The sequence below is a fragment of the Sus scrofa genome, chromosome 18, assembly GCF_000003025.6.
Source record: "Sus scrofa isolate TJ Tabasco breed Duroc chromosome 18, Sscrofa11.1, whole genome shotgun sequence".
Classification (NCBI taxonomy): Eukaryota; Metazoa; Chordata; class Mammalia; order Artiodactyla; family Suidae; genus Sus; species Sus scrofa.
The window spans coordinates 8,150,375-8,169,200 of record NC_010460.4 but is presented as its reverse complement, the minus strand read 5'-3'; the positions used below and the strand labels follow the sequence as shown (position 1 = coordinate 8,169,200).

Sequence of the window (18,826 nt, the reverse complement as noted above, 5' to 3'; positions counted from 1 at the left end):
GATCCCGGGATGGACTACTCGAAGTTTATGTTAAAGTATGTATGCAGGCATATGCACACCATGAAGAGGTTTCAGGGATTCCTTACCAAAATGCAAATCGTAGATTTTTGAAATGGATGTATTTAATACAAAAATACACTTCAGCTACTTACTCTTTTGAATCTTTTTTTTTTTTTTTTCTACTTTCAAGCCTATTTGAGTATCCTTCTGGGTTCTACTTCTTTGTTCTAGTCTATGGCCTGGGCATTTCTAAGGCCTGTTCTTGCTTTTAAGCATAATCGCTAATTTAATATTCACAAGGACTCTGTTTTCTAAGAGTTCACAATTGATTAATGAGGAAGAGGAGGTACCTTCCTGAGCATTTAAATTCCAATACAAGATAGAACGAGTGTGTAAAGTGAAATGGGAGAACAAAGGAAGGACATGAGTAGAGAATTTTGAAAATATGGGGGAAAGGACATTTCTGATGCTGAAGACAGTAAGAGCAAAACAACGCTGAAGTATTGGGCACAATGGGAAAGAGGATCCACTTGATAACAGAGGAGAATGTTTTAACTCTGCTCTCCCATGACATTTTAATGTGCTTTTCTTTGTCAAAGAAAACAGCACTTGCAACTTTTTCCAGTCAACAGTCTGAGAACGTGTATTAGTAATTCCTGTTTGAGGGAGAATTCAGATTAGCCTAGATACATAACATGTTTATACGGGTGCTGTTTTTCTTCACGCCCTAAGATCCTTTCTGGCTCAGATAAATATAAAAATTTTGATATTTTATTCAGGGATTTTTTTTTTTTACCTTAATTCTGACTTAAAATATTGCATTCATGTTTTTGGTTCCCAATTTTTTAGTAACTTAAATTTTGTGCTTTCCTTACTCCTCTTCCTGTTTTTCGTTTTGCTTTGTTTCTTCTTGCTTTTGGAAGCCTGAACTTTTCTAGTTTTCCCCAGAGGCTAGTCTTCGTTTCATTCACCTTTTGGAGACCCTGGCCGGGATGGGAACTTCTTCAAATAGTCATTACAAATCATTACAAACTAGAAATCAGGTTAACTCACCACTTGGGGGCGGTGACCCATTCGCTCCCGTTCTGAAGGAAGCTCCCGGAACTATGGCGTTAAGGGGGTGTGTTTCCCGCGGCGCAGGCCGACCGCCTGCCGGCTGCGTTTCTAGGACGCACGCCGCGGACTTTACGCTTTCTCGCGAGCCTTGAGCCCCGGCTGCACCCGGAAGTGATTCCGTGATTTGAGGCTGCCGGGGCGAGGGTTTTAAGGGACGTGGGCAGTGCGTGCGGAACGCGCGAGTCTTGTTAGCTGTGCAGACGGCCCTGCGTGGCTTTGGAGGTAGTGCTGTGTCGGTGACCCGCTCTTTTCACTGACGAGGAGACCTCTGCGGGGTCGTTCCGCCTCCCGGGCCCTTTATCTTGTTCATCGGGAGCGTCACCTTTGAGAAAGGGCGTCTTCATCGTCAGGGGTGAGGCGGGCAAGCCCCGGGATCTCCTTGTCGTTTTCCATAACGGGGACGGAAGCGGTAATTTTTGCAGCAACTCTTTTCAAATTTAAGTCCCCTAGTCCCCAAATTTAACTTTCTAGTATTTATTGAGTCCTTAGGAACTGTCTTAGGAGTATTAGAACAGTGAATAAGTCAGAAATCCTTGCCTGATGGGAACTTGCCTTTTAATAAAATTTGAAAAGACCGTGGAATGGAAATGGGGATAAAATCAGAAATTTTGGTATGGGTTGGAGGAAGAGGAAATTAAGGGGTATCAAAAAGCCGAACAGGTCTTTTGGAGAGGGGGAGGGACTCTTCGTCACATGTGCATGTGTTAATGGTTTTTGAGTGAATTGCATAAAAGTTATGAATGCAGTTAGGAACTTAGGACTTACTGAATTTTTGGTCTTGATATAGGATTTTTTTTTTATCTCTTTTTTTTCCTTCAGGAAAAGACTAAAGATTAGATTGTAAGAGAAGAAAATAGAAGCCATGTTTCGAAGACCTGTGTTTCAGGTAAATCACTTTCCCTATTAGTGTTGAGATGTCTTATTAGCTATAGCGATCAAATTTCTTTAGGCTTTTGCCAGCAGAAGCAAAAGACCTTTGAGCCTACCCATCATATGTGCACTTATTTGTCATAGAGCACTGGGGACAGATTTTGCCTGTATAAATAAAGCAAAAGAAAAAATTTTTAGTTTATATACATATATAGCGGGAATCATTACTTTTTAAAACATGTGTTACTTGCATTTAGATCAGTTAAATAGCATTTTAAGTCTTTATTGATTTAAACATGCTAAGAATCGTTGTTGAAACATTTTTAAAAATAAGGCATCTGATTTCTTTTCTGACCACCTGTCTTCTATGTTGTCAGTCTTGAGTCAGCCTAGACACCTTTTATCTTACTTAGCACAGTTGGGTACCAAGTTCTATAGAGTTTCCTTTGTAACACCTCTTTCTCACTCCACATCCTGTTAAGACTAATGAAGAATCAATTCCTCTAGGAAACATTTTCTCATTTCCCCTGTAGAATTGATCCCGTATTCTTGGATTCCTACTTATATGTATTTTTTTTTTCCTTTTTTTTTAGGGCCACACCTGTGTCATATGTAGGTTCCCAGGCTAGGGGTGAAACCGGTGCAGCAGCCTTTCGCCTGTGCCACAGCCACAGCAACGTGGGATCCGAGCCTTGTCTGCAACCTACACCACAGCTCACGGGCACCATGAACTGTGAGCCAGGCCAGGAATCGAACCTGCGTCCTCAGGGATACCAGTCAGATTTTTTTCTGTTGAGCCACAACGGGAACTCCAACTTACACGTACTTTTAAACTCCATATTTTTTAATGTGTTGAAATGTGAAACATGGAAAAGTTACCCCTATCTTCATATACAATACTGCTGTATTGAGATATCTTTAAAGCCAGATAGAAGAGTTAAAAGTTTAATATAAAAAAATCTCCCAGTTAAAGAATTCTTCTTCTATGTCTGTTTCTCTAGTAGTAGGTCTTGATTTTTGTGTCCCAAATGAGACAGTTATTATTTATGAGACATTATTATTCCATAAAACTTGTGAGTTCTGGCATATCTGAGCACTCAGATTAGTACATTTCTAGAATCATGACACATGTACCAGTTAGTTAGCTATTTGTCCAGGGAGTTCCCGTTAGCTGTGCCACAACGGGAACTCCCTGGACAGTCATAACTTTGTACTTTATCAAAGAACTATATTAGTTTATCCTGGATTTTTTTCTTTGGTCTATCAGAGGCATGAATTTTTCCTGAAGTTCCCATCGTGTCTCAGTGGTAACAAACCTAACTAGTATCCATGGGGACACGGGTTCAATCCCTGGCCTCACTCAGTGGGTTGAGGATCTGGTGTTGCCATGAGCTGTGGTGTAGGTTGCAGATGCAGCTTGGATCCTGCATTGCTATGGCTGTGGTGTAGGCTGGAGCTGCAACTCTGATTCATCCCCTAGCCTCAGAACTTCCATATGCTGCGGGTGCAGCCCCCTACCCCCCCCCAAAAAAGGAGCAGCAGCATGAATTTTTCCAACATGTGTTTGATTTTACCTTTTGGATACAAACCCAGAAGCACCATGATCAGGAAGACTTTCACAGAAGAAACAGGAGAGCTCTGTGAATGAACTCATGTGTGTGTGCTGTCTCATACCTCCTTTGTACGTGGGCTTCTGCAGCAGGCTGCCCTTAAGTACTTGTGTAGTCCTTGTGCACAGTGTGATGGCGCCCCTCATACCCTGGGCGTGTACTCCCTTGGTGCTGCTCACTGGATGGGAACCAGATGTGAACAGGTCTTCTGTTTGCATTTGCCTTTCCCTCAAATTAAAGCCATTTTACTCTTTTGTTCCATTTTAGGTACTTCATCAGTTTGTAAGACATGAATCTGAAGTAGCTAGCAGTTTGGTTCTTGAAAGATGTAAGTAGTAGCTGATTTCCAAATTTAAAGTGGTTATTGATAGCAGTGCGCTAATACTCGCAAATATGTTGCAGGAGAGAGAGATACACTCATTAGGTTATAACCTGTCACCATGCTTTTGGCTCGTATTTGCCCCTCTGATCTTGGCCTTGTCCCATAAGGCTGGGGGACCTGGTTTAAATTGGGCCCTTCTTCTCTTAGTTTTCACTCACTCTTGTCACTGCTGCCAAAGAATGTCCTTAAGTCCTATCTGATTATCTAAGTCTTTCAAGGGTATATGCTATTCGGCTCAAGTAGTGAATGTTATGAAAACTGCTGTGTCACAGAAATAGTCCCTTGTATTTATAAAGATCTTCAGATTTCAGATTTGTTCTTTTAACCATGCAGACAGTGTAAAAAAAAATTTTTGTTTAAGGCATTTTAAAGAAGGATTTATGATAAAGAGCTTAATGTTTATTTTGTGAGGCTCCTTCCTCTATGAATATGTCTTCCTTTCTTGCCAACCCTCTTTTGCCTTCCTAACCTCCTTTATTCGCCTCTTCAACTTATTTTCTGACCTTCTAGAACTTGGGATTTGCTTAATGCTGAGATTGAAGGCGAGGTAGTGTTTGTAGCTGTTCCTCTGCTGCACGTTTCTTGCAATCTCATTCTATCTACACATTGCATTTCAGCTCTGAATCGTGTGCAGTTACTTGGTCGAGTAGGTCAGGACCCTGTCATGAGGCAGGTGGAAGGAAAAAACCCAGTCACAATATTCTCTCTAGCAACGAATGAGATGTGGCGGTCAGGGGAAAATGAAGCATACCAAATGGGTGAGTATAGAAGACTGGCGTTTTAATTTTATTGGCAACAGTTATCTAAGTAGAGATAAGCTGCTTTGAAAAAGGATCTCCTCTAATTCTGTTCTCTTCTCAGAAATTGTGGCATTGATTTTGCTGGCCACATTGTCCTTGCATTTGTAACCATGTTTCCTGTTCTTGTGATTTAGGCGATGTCAGCCAAAAGACTACATGGCACAGAATTTCAGTATTCCGACCAGGCCTCCGAGACGTGGCATATCAGTATGTGAAAAAAGGGTAAGTTGAGGAAGGAAGGATCTTACAGATCGAGTGGTTTCCAAAACTGGTAATGGGTGTTCTCATGGACTGTAGCTCCTTTATTTATATAGTAACACTAATTCTATTACCTCAAGAGCTATTTATTCAGTGCTTCATACTCTGTGCACAGCGCATCACCTCATGTGACTAATTTAAAGGTTTTAACATGGTTTAACCTTTCTAGAACTTATAATTTAGGGCAAAGAATGTGTGTACTTAAATAGAGCCAGTGAGCTAAGAGAAACAGCAAAGGGTGCTGAGTGCCGTGTGAGCAAGTGCAGCCGTGCTTTTAGGGCTTTCTGCGCCACCGGAGCCAGGGACCCCGACCTCGGGTCTTTTGCCTCTTGGCATCCACGTGATGTCCTGGCAGAGGGTCTGGACTGTCTGAAGTCTGACAGTGATGAATTATGGTAATAGTCACAGCAGTTATTCCGTATTTAATAATTCTGTTTCGGCCTAGTAGTTTCTTTTTGGAACGCTTGGATTGATTGTTTATTAAAAGTATCTTTTTTCCGAACCTGCAGAAGGACAAAAGGGTGTGTTTAACAGCAGCTGTATTTACTGTTAGTGTATTTAGACATGTTCTTGTTTTGTAGAAATAAAACATTTCGTGAAAAGTAATTCGAGCATAACTAAAATTTCGGTTCCTTTTCAGTAACTGCATATCTTTTCTTGTGTACCTCCATGTTTATATGAATATGTGCATATCACTCGTATAAACACATAGAGGAAATTTCAAGGAAAATGTCTCTATGCAAGTTCACCTGCTGATTAATAAATCTATACATGTGTTGCCTTTGTCACCCAGGCATTTTGCCGGTTTTATCTACTTTCTGTAGCATACGTTTTTGGTACACTGTGAGCACTGGTGCCGTTGTCACTTTCTACCATCAGAGTTGTGGTTGTCTTCCAGTTCAGCCTTCTAGATGGTGCAGAAATAGTCTTAGTAATTAACTGAATGAAGTACTAAGCTGAAAACTTGCATTTTGAATTTTGATAATCTAAGTCCTTTGAGATTAAGTTGATGAACCTCACTATGGAAAATGATCGAAAAATAAGTGAAAATCACCAAATCTGTTAGAGAATCCAAAATCAAACGTGAAGGACAGTAACTCATTGGCAATCAATCACTGAGATTCAAAGGATACCACTAGTTCAGTTTGCTCTTCATTTTCTTGGTCTTAAGGTTACGTTGTAAAAAATTTTTTTACCTAAGATTTTTTCTTTTAACGAGAAGTTTATTTCAACAAGAAGTTTACTTGAAGGGAAAACAATCTAGGATTCATTTCTTTTAGAGTAAGTTATCCCTACATAAAAACAGGTTGCTCCGCATGTAATGGCTACATATTAAAAAGTTATAACATTTCCCTTGGTTTTTATAGTGATAAATGAAAAACATTAAAATTCTCCAGTAGAACAAGATATGTTAGGATTTTTATGTTCTTTTTTTTGTTAAAGCAAAATAACTTACCGGGATGTAAAGACAAGAACTGATTGAGCAGGCCGCTAATGGACAAAAGGGGTGTTTTCACGGAACCAGTATTTTTCCCCATCCTGTCTCCATTTGATGTTTGTCAAAACTTGCCATTGACCATTTAGTTTAAAAAAAAGCAATATGCTTGTGCACATACGCCAGTTACTTTATGTGCAGTAAAGGAATGGGAAAGGGGAAATGAAAGGATAGAGAAAACTATACGGTAGTAGTCAGGGTGTGGTGGGACCAAGTTGTGGCTTTCTAATTGAGAATGTCTTCTTGGTCTGGAGGAATAGAACTCGGGAGTGAAGTGGCAGATCCCCCTTTTAGTAGACACTCGGCTGCGGGAACACACCCGTTGTGTCTTCACCCTCCATTTCCAGCTCTGCAGCTGTGTCTGTTTCATTGATTGGCTGCCTGTCGAATGGGCATCTCATCTGCCTCATTGACAAATCCTGTCATTCACAATAGGCTTTCATTAGTTTACTACGTGGAGTGTGCCTCGTAAACTGCACCACAGAGCCGTCCTGCCCCGCCACCTTCCAATTGACATGATCCTTGTTCTCAGTCTCCACCCCTTCCTTGGGCTTTTTGTCAACCGTGACGCCGCTGGTGTCTCCTCAGCTGCTGCTTCACAAAAGAGGTCCCAGGTCTGCACCAAACAAGCCTGGCTTAAGATTTTTGAACCGTGGATTGTTTGTTTTGTTTTGGTTTTTAACTTCCATAGAGACCACAGTCAGCTCAAGGACAGAAACATTCCCTTTTTTTCCTAGATGTGTCAAGGCTGTGTGTACATTCTCTATTAGTATTGTTAGGTCCGAACTTTGAGATGTGACAGCAAAAGTGAGGTTATGTATGACCATCTATTTCATCCTTAGTGATTACTCATTATCCCCTCTGACCTGCCTCTCTTGTAAAGCCTATTGGAATCTCAGACTGAAAACTAAATTTTATTTCTCTCAGGTCTCGAGTTTACGTGGAAGGGAAAGTAGACTATGGCGAATACACGGATAAAAATAATGTGAGACGACAAGCAACCACAATTATAGCTGGTAAGACTCTCAGGAGAATAGCCTTTTCTTTTTTTTTTTTTTTCTGCTTTATATCTTAAAAGCTGGGCTGTGAGTACTGATGCTGATGAGAATGTCAGGCCCCTTACCAGGAGTCCCCAGCACAGTTTGTGGGCTTGCTACAAATTTCTACATTTCTCTCTTCCTTTAGAAAATTATACCTGTACTCACAGTTTTGCTTCCCCCAAAATTTTAGAGTTTCCAGTTGGTCTAACTAAGCGGGTACTTATTATTTGGACTTAGAAAACCTTTAATCTAGTGTCTTTGGAGGACATGACCTAAACAGGGAGACACATGTGCCAAGTCAGAGTTTTACTAATGTGAGTGGTGTGAAACATTTTTTCAGATTTATTCAGAACCTATTTGGTCCTTAACATGATTTAATTTTAAGTTTTTATTATCCTTGTCCAACAGAGTACAGGAAGCTTAAAGGAAGTTAAGAAGGTGTTCTCTAGAGCAGATTTCAAACTTCTCTGAAAATTCTGTAAGGATTTTGAAAACAATATATCCCTTTGGACATGTTTAAGTTGACATTAAAATTTTTTTGATATAAAATTGTTATTTTGAAAGATATTAATGGATGTAAATACTATAGCAATTTGATATCCATCATCAAAAAAAAAAATACGAATTTCACCATTTGGAAATTTTACATTGTTCCCTTTTCTCTGAACATGCTTTTCAGTTACATTTTTTCTTCAAAAGTGTATCTTTTTTTTTTTTTTTTTTTTTTTTTTTTTTTTTTTTTTTATTTATTTATTTTTTTTTTTTTTTCTTTTGTCGTTGTTGTTGTTGTTTTTTGCATATACCAGTGTAATCTCTACCAGAGCACAGCAACGCGGATCTGAGCGCGTTGCAACCTACACACAGCTCACGCAACGCCGATCAAACCACTGAGCAAGGCAGGACGAACCCGCAACTCATGTTCTAGTCGGATCGTTAACCACTGCCCACGACGGAATCCAAAAGTGTATCTTAATATATAACCAAGAATCTTTTGCTATTCATTCTATTATGTGTAACAAAAGTGCTAACATAAACAGAAATTTAAAAATATTTTTTAAAATTCAGTGACAGTAACTCTTAGGTTTCTTCTTGATTGTGTTATCATTACAGTTGTTTTTAGAACATAATAGACTAAAACAACCTTAATATATACATATAAAAACTAAAAGTGTATTGAAAATGCATCTTTTAATGAGATAGATCATACGTTTTGACCTTTTGGATGAGTAACTAAATAAGATGATTGTTAAGAATTCATTCTCTTCTCTAGTCTTTTCTGGGTATGAACACTGAGAAACCTTGTTTTGATAAATAACTACTTGTTATTGTAGTAGTATCTCAGTATTTATGAACTTCTGATATTTGGCAAAACTAGATGTCATTGAAAAATTAATTTTTTAACTATGGAAAATGTCAAACACACGCAAAAGGAGAGAGAAAAATAAGAAAGAAAAACTCTATCATGCAGCTTCAACATTTATCAACAGGTGGCCAGTATTATTTCAGCCATGCCTTAGCTCACCTTTCCTCCACCTGGATTATTTTGAAGTGAACGTGAGACATTATGTCATCTCTAAATATTTCAGTAGGTGTCCCTAAGAGATAAGAATTCTTTTTAAAAACTTAACTGTAGTGTTATCATCACACTTAATATTAAGAAGTTGCTGTTAATTTTTTTTTTAACCAGCGGTCACAGTATCGAAATTTCCTTGATTGCTTCATAAATACCAGTCCATACATTATATTACATGATATATATATATATATTTTTAAGCCTCCTTCTTTTTTCAAACAACAGAAATGATTTTTCTCACAGTTCTGGAGGCTAAAAGTCTGAAAACTTAAGTTTCTTAATCAGATTTTCCTTTTATCTTTCTCTTTTCACTTGCTCCAGGGTTCATGTCTCAACTACTGTGCCATATTGATACCTTATAGTCTGTCGTAAATAATAATCACACATTTCCTTTCTTTCTGTGAAAGTGTATTGACCTTGAAAACCAACACGGATATCTTCTTCCCCTCATTATTAAACTTGAAATGAGTTTCTTTCTGACCGTTTTGCTTTCGTAGTTCTCCAGTGTCTTGACTATAAATCACTTCCTGCTTGCTCTGTTCTTCCTTGGGTCATGTCTCCAGAGGTATCTACCTATTGAAAGAATTTTCCCCAGATCTATGTATGGTTATAGAACTATACCTGTGATTTCAGCAGTGGAAGACCCAGCTTTCTAATGAAATCTGTTGATCATGTGTTTATGAAGCATTTAACACTTTCATATTCCACTATAAAGCTAATGGGTGGGCCAACTTTGGGTTGTGCAGATTGTTATAAACCAGACCAAATAGAAACATTTCAGATTATCTGCCTTTTTTTTTTTTTTTTTTTTTTTTCCTTGTCACTAGTACTCCCTAGCATGGATGACTAAGCAGTTAAAATAGGTTTATGGCTAATAGTAAAACTAAACAGATCTTTAGTAACATTAGATTGGAAGGAAATAGAGTTTAATTTGGCAGATCTGTTTTGTAGGCTGCACTTTTTGCTCCTAGGGATCAGTGTGTGTGACCTAGAAACAACCACCAGTGGGGGGCACTCGTGCCTTTTTCCACAGTGGTGTCCGTTCTCATCATCTCTTCTGAAGTAAACATTCTGTGCCAAAATACTCTAGTTAGAAGACTGTAGCAATGAATAAATACTCAGTTATTATGCGGTAACCATTTTTTCAATAATTCTATAGATCTTTCAGTATTATATAGGGAATACTACTTCTTTTCTTTGCTTGTTCTAACTCTTTCTGGACAACATATTAAGATCAGTGTCTGATGTTTTTGGATAAAAATGTTCTCTCTGTAATGATTGACTAGTAAGAATTTTCCCAAGAAGAAAATTGTAAAAGTCACTGTTTTAAAATTTAAAAATATAATGTGTGTTCTGTGTTAGTATTCAGACTTAAAAACGTAAATAAATTTTTAAGTCTGAAATGTCCCACTTCTCACCACGTCTGAATTGTTGATAAACAGTCAAAGCCCAACTGTTAGCTCCATTATGCCTGTTTATATATTATTTCTCAAGAACATAGTGTTTTGAGAATTTGTCTAAAATCTTTTCTGTGAACGTTACCACATACACATGAAAATGTGTATGTGGTGGAGGGAGGGTGATTGAAATGAGGAAAGAGTTGTGAGAATAATCTTTATGCTTTGGCTTCTTTACAGATAACATTATATTTCTGAGTGACCAGGTGAAAGAGAAGGCATAGAACGGACGGTTCTTCTTTGGCCATCGTTTGGTACAGTCTCATTTCCAAATCATGATAGTCTTTATAGTTTCTAAGGACAAGAATTAAAATACTCTTTTATGTAAGACGAGTGATAATATTTTTCCTGACTGTCGCTGCCGCTCCTTTTTTTGTGTCATGAACCTTGGTAACTCCTACTGTTACGGTATTCACTGCTTGTTTGTTCTTTAAGGGATGGTTTCTGCATACAGGTGTACAAAATGGTGAACTTTCAGGTTCATCTGTGTTGTGGCAAAAGGATACATTTCCTTTGGGAAGACCCTTGTTTTCTTGTGAACACTTTATATTATAGTATTGATTCAGACATTCAGTGTTTATTACTGAGTATTACTGAGCTTTGCTGTTTGTCAGGTTGTAAGTACTGATTTCCTTATCTGTTTGGTTTATAGATTAGACTAGACTAGATCTGTTTAGTTTATGGACTAGATTGCCTAGTCTTTGTTGCCTGAAGACTAGGCAGTCTCCTTCGTGCAGTGCATCCTGATCAGTGTTTGGCACGGCGTAGGCACTACGTGTTGACACATGAATGATCCCGGTGGGATAGTAAGCCTTACCCCTGACCGAAGGGGCTTGCTGAACAGTGGTTAGTATCTAACCTAAATAGCTTCACGACTGGCCTACCTGCTTCACATACTTTGTTTTCGGACAGTTTTCCTAGTATCATTTATGAATAGTTTACCAGCGCTAAAGACCTAATGTATAACTAGGGGTGAAATAGTTCATCTCCAAGTGATGACACAAGGGCTCTGGTTTTAGTAGTTGCCTTTTATTTTTCTCTCTGATCTCTTGATGTACATGTTGTGTACAAGTGTATACACACAATTACCTTTATTACAAGATTCTGAAAATTGCAGAGTACTAATACTTTATTAATAAAGATTACATAAAATACACTCAGGGGTTTTTTTTGTTTTGTTTTTTGTTTTGTCTTTTTTGTTTTTTTGTTTTTTTGGTTTTTTTTTGCTTTTTAGGGCTGCATATGCAGCATATGGAGTTTCCCAGGCCTAGGGGTCAAATGAGAGCTGTAGCTGCTGACCTACACCACAGCCACAGCAACATGGGATTGGAGCCTCGTCTGTAGACCTATACCACAGCTCACAGTGACACCGGATCCCCGACCCACTGAGCGAGGCCGGGGATCAAACCCACATCCTCATGGATACTAGTCAGATTTTCCACAGCACCGCAACGGGAACTCCTGTTAATGCTTTTCTTTTCAAAGTTGGTATCAGCCCCTGCCAGGTCTTTCTGCTAGTCTGCTGCAGTGTTTTAGAAGTTGGCTGCTGCTGAGCCGGTTGTTTACTTGACACTCTAGAAGTCCCTTCCCTGTCTGGGCCACCCAGCCTCCAGCTTTGCCTTGGACCGCGTGTCCTCTCCCCTCCGCCTGACAGAGTGGTGCTAAATGCAGCTCAGATGCTGTTGGACTGTAATAGGTTCTGAATTCACACCCTATATTATGGACCCTTGACTTTGTTTTAAGGTATTTTCTGCACACTTGAGCGGTTTTTTGTATCATAATCCATTTTGGTTAAGGAAAGATGGAGTTCCTTAGCTTTATTCTTTTCCTTGCCTAGGAACAGCAGGAAATTGATTGCCGTTTCGGCGTATCAGCCATCTTTATTTAAGTTTTGAAATTTTAATTTTAATGACTTAGTTAATTTCTTCAGCCATCATCATTTCTTTCCTCTGCAGAGCTGCTTTTATACTCCTTCAAAGTTGTGAGAAGTTGTGCAGATTAGTATGCCTGTTTAAATGGGATGATGCATCTGTGCTTTGGGAAAGTGACAGGGCAAACAAAAATGGCCTGATGACCAACCCAGAGTGATTCCAAGCCCAGCGCACAGGGGCACAAAGTGTGTCCTACGGGATCCTCATGAGCCGAGGGGCTCTTCTCCAGACTCCAGCTGGAGATCACTTGAAAGACTCTGAGGCTGGGGCAGCAGGGCTTTCAGAGTCGGGTGTTCAGTGAATGCGTGCGTGCGATTCTGCAGACCCTGCCGCCCACAACCAGGCAGTCTGTGGGAGCATAAGCTGCCCTCCCCATGCAGGCAGCCCCAGCTGCTGAGATACTTTCTACTGTTCTCAGGCTGGTCTCAGTAGACAAATGGGATCTGACAGCAGTAACAGACCGTAGGGGTCTTCTAATCCAAGTTTTGTGTCCTCAAGTTCCTTTTCTCATGCTCTCACAGTGTCAGATAATGTACCTGCAGAAAATTGCCCTGTGACTTTGATTTTGGGATATTGTGTTGAGTAGAAAGGTGAGTATGATACATGGAAGTATGGGAGCAAGAGTATCAAATAGCATGTCTGATATTACTCCATTTTTGAAAAAGATAATTGACATAAGTATATACTTGAAAAGTCTGGAAGAAGAAATAATAGTATGTGTGATGATTTCTGGGGAGATTGTGTAATTTTTCTTATTTCTTTACACTTTTGTATATTCTGTTTTTTGTTAGCATTGAACATGTATTACTTTTATAATGAGAAAAAGTAAATAAAGCTGTTTACATTTTGGGGGGAACAAAAATCTTTCTAATATTTCCAAGCCAGGCTTGCTCTCCTCACTTACTTTGAGCTAGTATTGCTTCATGGACTGGAGGGGAACAAGATAATCTGTCATGTATTTTTCCCATCATCTCATCATAGTATCTCGTGCTTAGATCCGTCATCTTTTTTCCCCCGTTTTCTTATGTTCTCCTCTTAATATACATGCACAACTCAGAACAGCTGACTTTCAAGACCAGTGAGATCCACTGTTTGCTGCAAGTACAGTTCTCAGAGTCGTCTAGTTTTTTAGAAATTGCTGGATGATCTATTAGTCAAAACCACAAAAGACATGTTCCTGTGACTATTTTAGGCATTACTTTGTTGCCAACTGAATTACAGCCTAACCTTTGCAGCTCATTTAGGGGAAATGAATGGTAGTTTCTCTTTGTCCCTGAAAGGTAGCAGACAATTCTTAGAGGCAGGGTTGTCTCTTACTCAAACTACCCTTTTGCCCTCGTCCAGCTCAGCCTAGCAGTGACACTTTACAGCTTTGTAAATGTTTATTGTTCTCTGTTTTTTTGGCTGTGCCTGCAGCATGTGGAAGTTCCACAGGCCAGGGATCAAACCTGTGCCACAGCAGTGGCTTGAGCCACTTAACCCACTGCGCCACAAGGGAGCTCCTAAATGTCGTTGTTCAGTTGGATTGTACTGAAACATTGACAGGAAAATGAGGGCGGAATCACTTTATGTATTTTGCTTTTAGGGTTTGCATTATATGCCCTGAAGATTGATGGGAGTAACTACAAACAAATTAGTGTAGAAAATGAGAGGTAATCCCAAGGCTAGTGAGTTAGAGAGGAATATCTTACAAGGTCATATTAATGGCTGACATTTATTGTATGCTTACTACCTATCAGGCCCTGAGCTAAGTGCATTTTCTCATTGTTTCACTCAACCATTACCCTAAGAAGAAGGTAGTATTATCCCATTTTATAGGTTAAGACATCTGAAACCGAGAGGTTAAGAAACATGGCAAAAAAACATGCAGCTTTTAAGAGCCGCATGTGGGTTCACAAAGGCTGCATTTTCCTTCCTGCTGCCTTCCCACTCCCATTGGCTCTGCATAAGCAGAACTCCACCCCCAACTTCTGACCAGTGCCCCATGCAGGGTACATCCGAATCACCCCAGGAGTTCAATACATGATAGGTTTTGCTTTTGGGGAGAAGTATGAGTGAGGGAGAAATACCGCTACCTCTGTTCTTTCCGATTCTCTGTCTTGAGATCCTGCAGGAAAATAAGTCACCATTAATTTCCGTACCAGGCTATCTTTACATATTCCTCTTGCTTTTTTATCAAACAGTGTCTCTACAGTTTGAAATAAGCTCAAAGTGTCTGTTCCTTTCATTGTTTCTTACAATAATTTCCTTCCTGCTAAGAGTTGAGATCGTCAGGAGGATTGTTCAAGGGTTCGTCAGGCTCATTTTCTAGAGTGAGACTTTTGGCAGCAGCAGCAGCAGCAGTGAAGTCCCCTCAGAACTGCTATGCTTGGCTTCTGTGCTAGTCCCACAGTCTGTGATAGGATATGTGTAGCTAGCTTGATTTTCAGCTGTCACAATTGTGAATCCACAATATTGATATTTTTCTTCCTTTTTTTTTTTTGGTTTGTCTTTTTAGGGTTATACCCGTGGCATATGGAAGTTCGGACCTATATCTGCCAGCCTACAAGCATAGCTCACGACAACACCGGATCCTTAATCCACTGAGCAAGGCCAGGGATCGAACCCACATCCTCATGGATACTAGTTGGGTTTGTTTCTGCTTAGTGACGATGGGAACTCCTGATACTTTTCATTCATTAACTCTGTGCTGTGCTTTGGACCTTGGGGTCCTGTTTGTCCAGAAGGTGTACCTATTAACTTTTAGCTTTTCTGCTGTCCTTGTTGTTTGAAAAAAGGGCGGTCTCTCATAAGAGTTCACTTAAGGCTGTGCAGTCAGAAAGCCTACATTCGAATTCCCCACTTTACTCACCAGCTGGGTGACCGACCTCTGGTGAGTTTCTTAACTTTGTCTACCTTGGATTTTTGTTGTTTTGTTTTTCTCTGAATAAACCGGGGATAACAGTAGTCCTGCTTTTATAGGCCTGCTGTGAAGAATATGGTAAAAAATAGTGTAACTTACTTACACGCACATGGTAACCGAATCAAGTGCTCCATACATGCTGTTGTTACTGTTGCAGTTACTTTAAATGAGGTTGTGTTTTATTGGTTTGTTGTTAATTTCTTATGGCTCTTTACAATTAATCTGTACCTTTTAAAACTCAGAAGTCACTCAGAGAAGGTGGGCACCTTCTGTATGCCCTGCACCCAGACAGCCTGGATCTTGGGGTGAATATGACAGGACTCCTGCACTGAGGGGACTCACAGTGTAGGCTGGTGGGGGTTGGGTGGGGAAGATAAAAGCAGGAGCTCGTGTGATGTGGTGTGAGGGACACTCGTAATGGCGGAAACAAATGGTGGGGAACAGAGGGAAGGAATAGTTAGGTTACTTTTCAGCAGAGAAACAGCATGAGCAGAGGTCCAGAAACTTAAAAGTGTGTGAAACACTCAAAGATACAACATGAGAAGTGGTTTGAGGCTGGATCGTAAAGGGCATTGAAAGCTTGCGGAGGACTTCGGCGGTGAGGAGCCATGGAAGGTTTTATAGCAGGGACATCTAGGAGTTCCTGTTGTGGCGCAGTGGAAACTGGTGTCCAGGAGGATGCGGATTCAATCCCTGGCCTTGCTCAGTGGGTTAAGGATCTGGCATTACTGTGAGCTGTGGTGTAGGTTGCAGATGTGGCTCGGATTCGGTGTTGCTGTGGCTGTGGTGTAGGCCAGCAGCCATAGCTCAGATTCGACCCCTAGCCTGGGTGTGGCCCTAAAAAGCAAAATAAATAAATAAATAAAACAGGGACATCTCATCAGAATTGTGCTTTAGAAAAAGCAATGCAGTTGGGTGAAGGGTTAGAAGGAGGAAAGCCTAGAGGCAGTTGGGAAGCTACTAAAGAAGCCTGGAATGTTAGTAGAGTGGGGATGCGAGGTGACATGAGGGGGTTTAGGATTCATGTTGACTCATTCGTTGTGTACTGACTCTATGCCAGATCCTGGGCTAGGCTCTGGGTGGGAGATTCTGAGCACACGTAGCTCCTGCCCAGGCTCTAGTGGTGACAAACAGCTGTTAGTGGTAAGAGTAGAGGCAATGAGAAGGTAATTGAGAGCTCTGCTTGGGCAGCTGTGGAGATGGTGACGTTTTATTTCTGAGACTAAGAAACATGGATGTGGAAGCAGATATGCGAAGAGTGAAGATAATAATAAGTTTAGTTTGGGAAGTAGTTTTTTTTTGTTTTTTTATCTTTTGCCTTTTTTTTTTTTTTTTTTTTAGGGTTGCACCCACAGCCTCTGGAGGTTCCTAGGCCAGGGGTCTAATCGGAGCTGTTGCTGCCGGCCTCAGCCACAACCACAGCCATGCCAGATTCCAGCTGCATCTATGATGTACACCACAGCTCATTGGCAACGCTGGATCCTTAACCCACTGAGCGAGGTCAGGGATCGACCCCGCAACTCATGTTTCCTAGTCAGATTTGTTTCTGCTGTGCCACGACGGGAACTCCTGGAAATAATTTAATTGTAGACTTTCTAGCTTATGTTTGGGAGGGTGAAGGTGAATGAGTCTGGCATGCAGGAGAGAAGTTGAGGCGAGAGTGACTTATTTTTCTGCTGCCAGATACAAAGCAGATTTTTTGTGAGATAACTTTCAGATGTTGCCAGGATTCCAGCTTTCTGTTGTGGAAAACCGTATTGCGGGAAAGATTTCCAATTGCCTGCCTGTCTGGGATTTGTTTTAATCAGGTATGGCATACATGACAGACATGGAGACAGCTGTCTTTGAAAGAAGAGTTCATTGCTTGGCGTTCTCAAGAGGAGTGTGTGCACACACCATGTAGGACCACTCGGGGAAGCACCCGGGTAGGTCAGGAGGCAGGAGGAGGGGAAAGTGTGGGCAGAGCTTTTATTGGTGTTTCCACGGGGAAAGAGTAGGTGAGATAGGATAGAGGAAAGGTGAGCACGTTTGGGATTGGACAATTTGAATACCTTTCTGCCGCCGGTGGGCCGTGGAGATGGTCTCTAGGTGTCAGGACCTGGCCCTGAGATGACTTCAAGGACTGCACTGCAGGAGCCTAATCAAAGGAGGCTAATGAGGAGTATGAACTCAGGATTCCTTGGTTTACCTGTCAAAGGCATGCTTATGGGCAAGTGCTTTACTGTTTCTAGAAATTAACATTTGGGGCAGGGGGGCATGGGACTGTCCGTTACAGAGTCTGCCAGCTCTCAAGATGTCAAAACGTTGTACAGAAAACAAGAAACGTGGATTAATACGTGACCCCAAATCTCTTATTCCTTCTACACTTACAGAACACGTACTTTGTTGGGGGTGACAGCTAAAATACTGCATTCCTCTTTTCCTTTGCAGTTAAGGACTGCTAAGGGGGTATAAGCAGAAGTCATTTGCTGGTGTTTCTAGGAAGGTTCCTTAAATGAGCTCTCTCTTTGGGGAGGCTCATCCTGTGTGCTTCTCCAGGCCCTCATCTGGCTTTTTCTTCTCTGGAATGTGGACATTATCACCGAATCTCAAAGTAGCCGTCTTGGACCCTGAGATGATCTTCAGGATGGCAGACAGAAGAAGCTGGGATCTCTGATGACCATGGAACCACCTCACCAGTCCTGGACAGTCTACTTCTGGACCTTTGGAGATACAAATAAATTTCTGCCTTGTTTAAGCCACTTATTTGTGCTTTGCAGTGAAACACAATCCGTACTTACTAAGGCACACGTTCTTACCTTTATCTCCATATACATGATCAACTCATGACTCTTACCTGTCTCTCGTATGACTTTCTGACTTAAGTAGAAATAAGATTTTACCTCTGCTTTCTCAGTCCTTGAGGCTTTTAACTTAGGCCTCATTCTAAATTTGAGGAGGGGATTGGGACATAAGACATACACAGAACCTTAGCAATTAGCCTTAAAAAGAGCGAACGTGAACACACTCGCTCATCAAATACATGTTGTTTAATTTCGCGTGAAGTACCTAATGAGGACCCTTAGTTAACAGTCCCTATTAAAGAAAGAAAGGAGCAGTTAAGAACAGAAGGACCGCCCTTATGCTTCCCCTGGCAGTGGAGCCGACTGGTTAACATGGAGTAAGATTTCCCACAGGAAAATAACTGGATCCTAAGTATAACAGCATTTTTATTGCATCATTAGATATCTTAGTTTGGGCTGCGGTGACAAAACACCATTGATGAGGTGACTTAACACATTTATTTTCTCACCATTCTGGAGGCTGGAAGTCCCAAGATCAGGGGACCAGCGTGGTTTCTTGTGAGGCCTGAGCTCTGGGCCTGTGGCCACCATCACATGGTGCTCACATGA

At 40.8% G+C, this 18,826-nt stretch overlaps 1 protein-coding gene, 1 long non-coding RNA gene and 1 pseudogene across 12 annotated transcripts in view; 1 reads left to right on the top strand and 2 right to left on the bottom strand.

Moving 5' to 3' along the window:
* The window catches only part of LOC100513188, a 32,189-nt gene extending 31,015 nt beyond the window's left edge, over positions 1-1,174 (bottom strand). Inside the window, exon 1 of one of the 3 annotated variants that reach the window (XR_002340239.1) lies at positions 1,054-1,174. This is a non-coding gene — a long non-coding RNA (uncharacterized LOC100513188). The remainder of the gene's footprint in view (positions 1-1,053) is intronic. The other 2 variants (XR_002340237.1, XR_002340236.1) reach the window with 2 other exon arrangements.
* SSBP1 (single stranded DNA binding protein 1) overlaps positions 1,218-18,826 on the top strand; it is an 83,692-nt gene continuing 66,083 nt past the window's right edge. Inside the window, exons 1-8 of one of the 9 annotated variants that reach the window (XM_021078599.1) lie at positions 1,225-1,468; positions 1,936-2,002; positions 3,864-3,924; positions 4,596-4,736; positions 4,913-5,000; positions 7,459-7,547; positions 10,782-10,855; positions 17,973-18,175. In XM_021078599.1, coding sequence (XP_020934258.1) covers positions 1,979-2,002; positions 3,864-3,924; positions 4,596-4,736; positions 4,913-5,000; positions 7,459-7,547; positions 10,782-10,825 — 447 coding nt within the window. In that variant the 5' untranslated portion in view covers positions 1,225-1,468; positions 1,936-1,978 and the 3' untranslated portion in view covers positions 10,826-10,855; positions 17,973-18,175. Of the gene's footprint in view, positions 1,526-1,935; positions 2,003-3,863; positions 3,925-4,595; positions 4,737-4,912; positions 5,001-7,458; positions 7,548-7,979; positions 8,121-10,781; positions 11,758-15,029; positions 18,176-18,826 lie in introns of those variants that run through there. The other 8 variants (XM_021078597.1, XM_021078598.1, XM_021078600.1 and 5 more) reach the window with 8 other exon arrangements.
* LOC110257514 lies at positions 5,009-7,115 on the bottom strand (annotated as a pseudogene).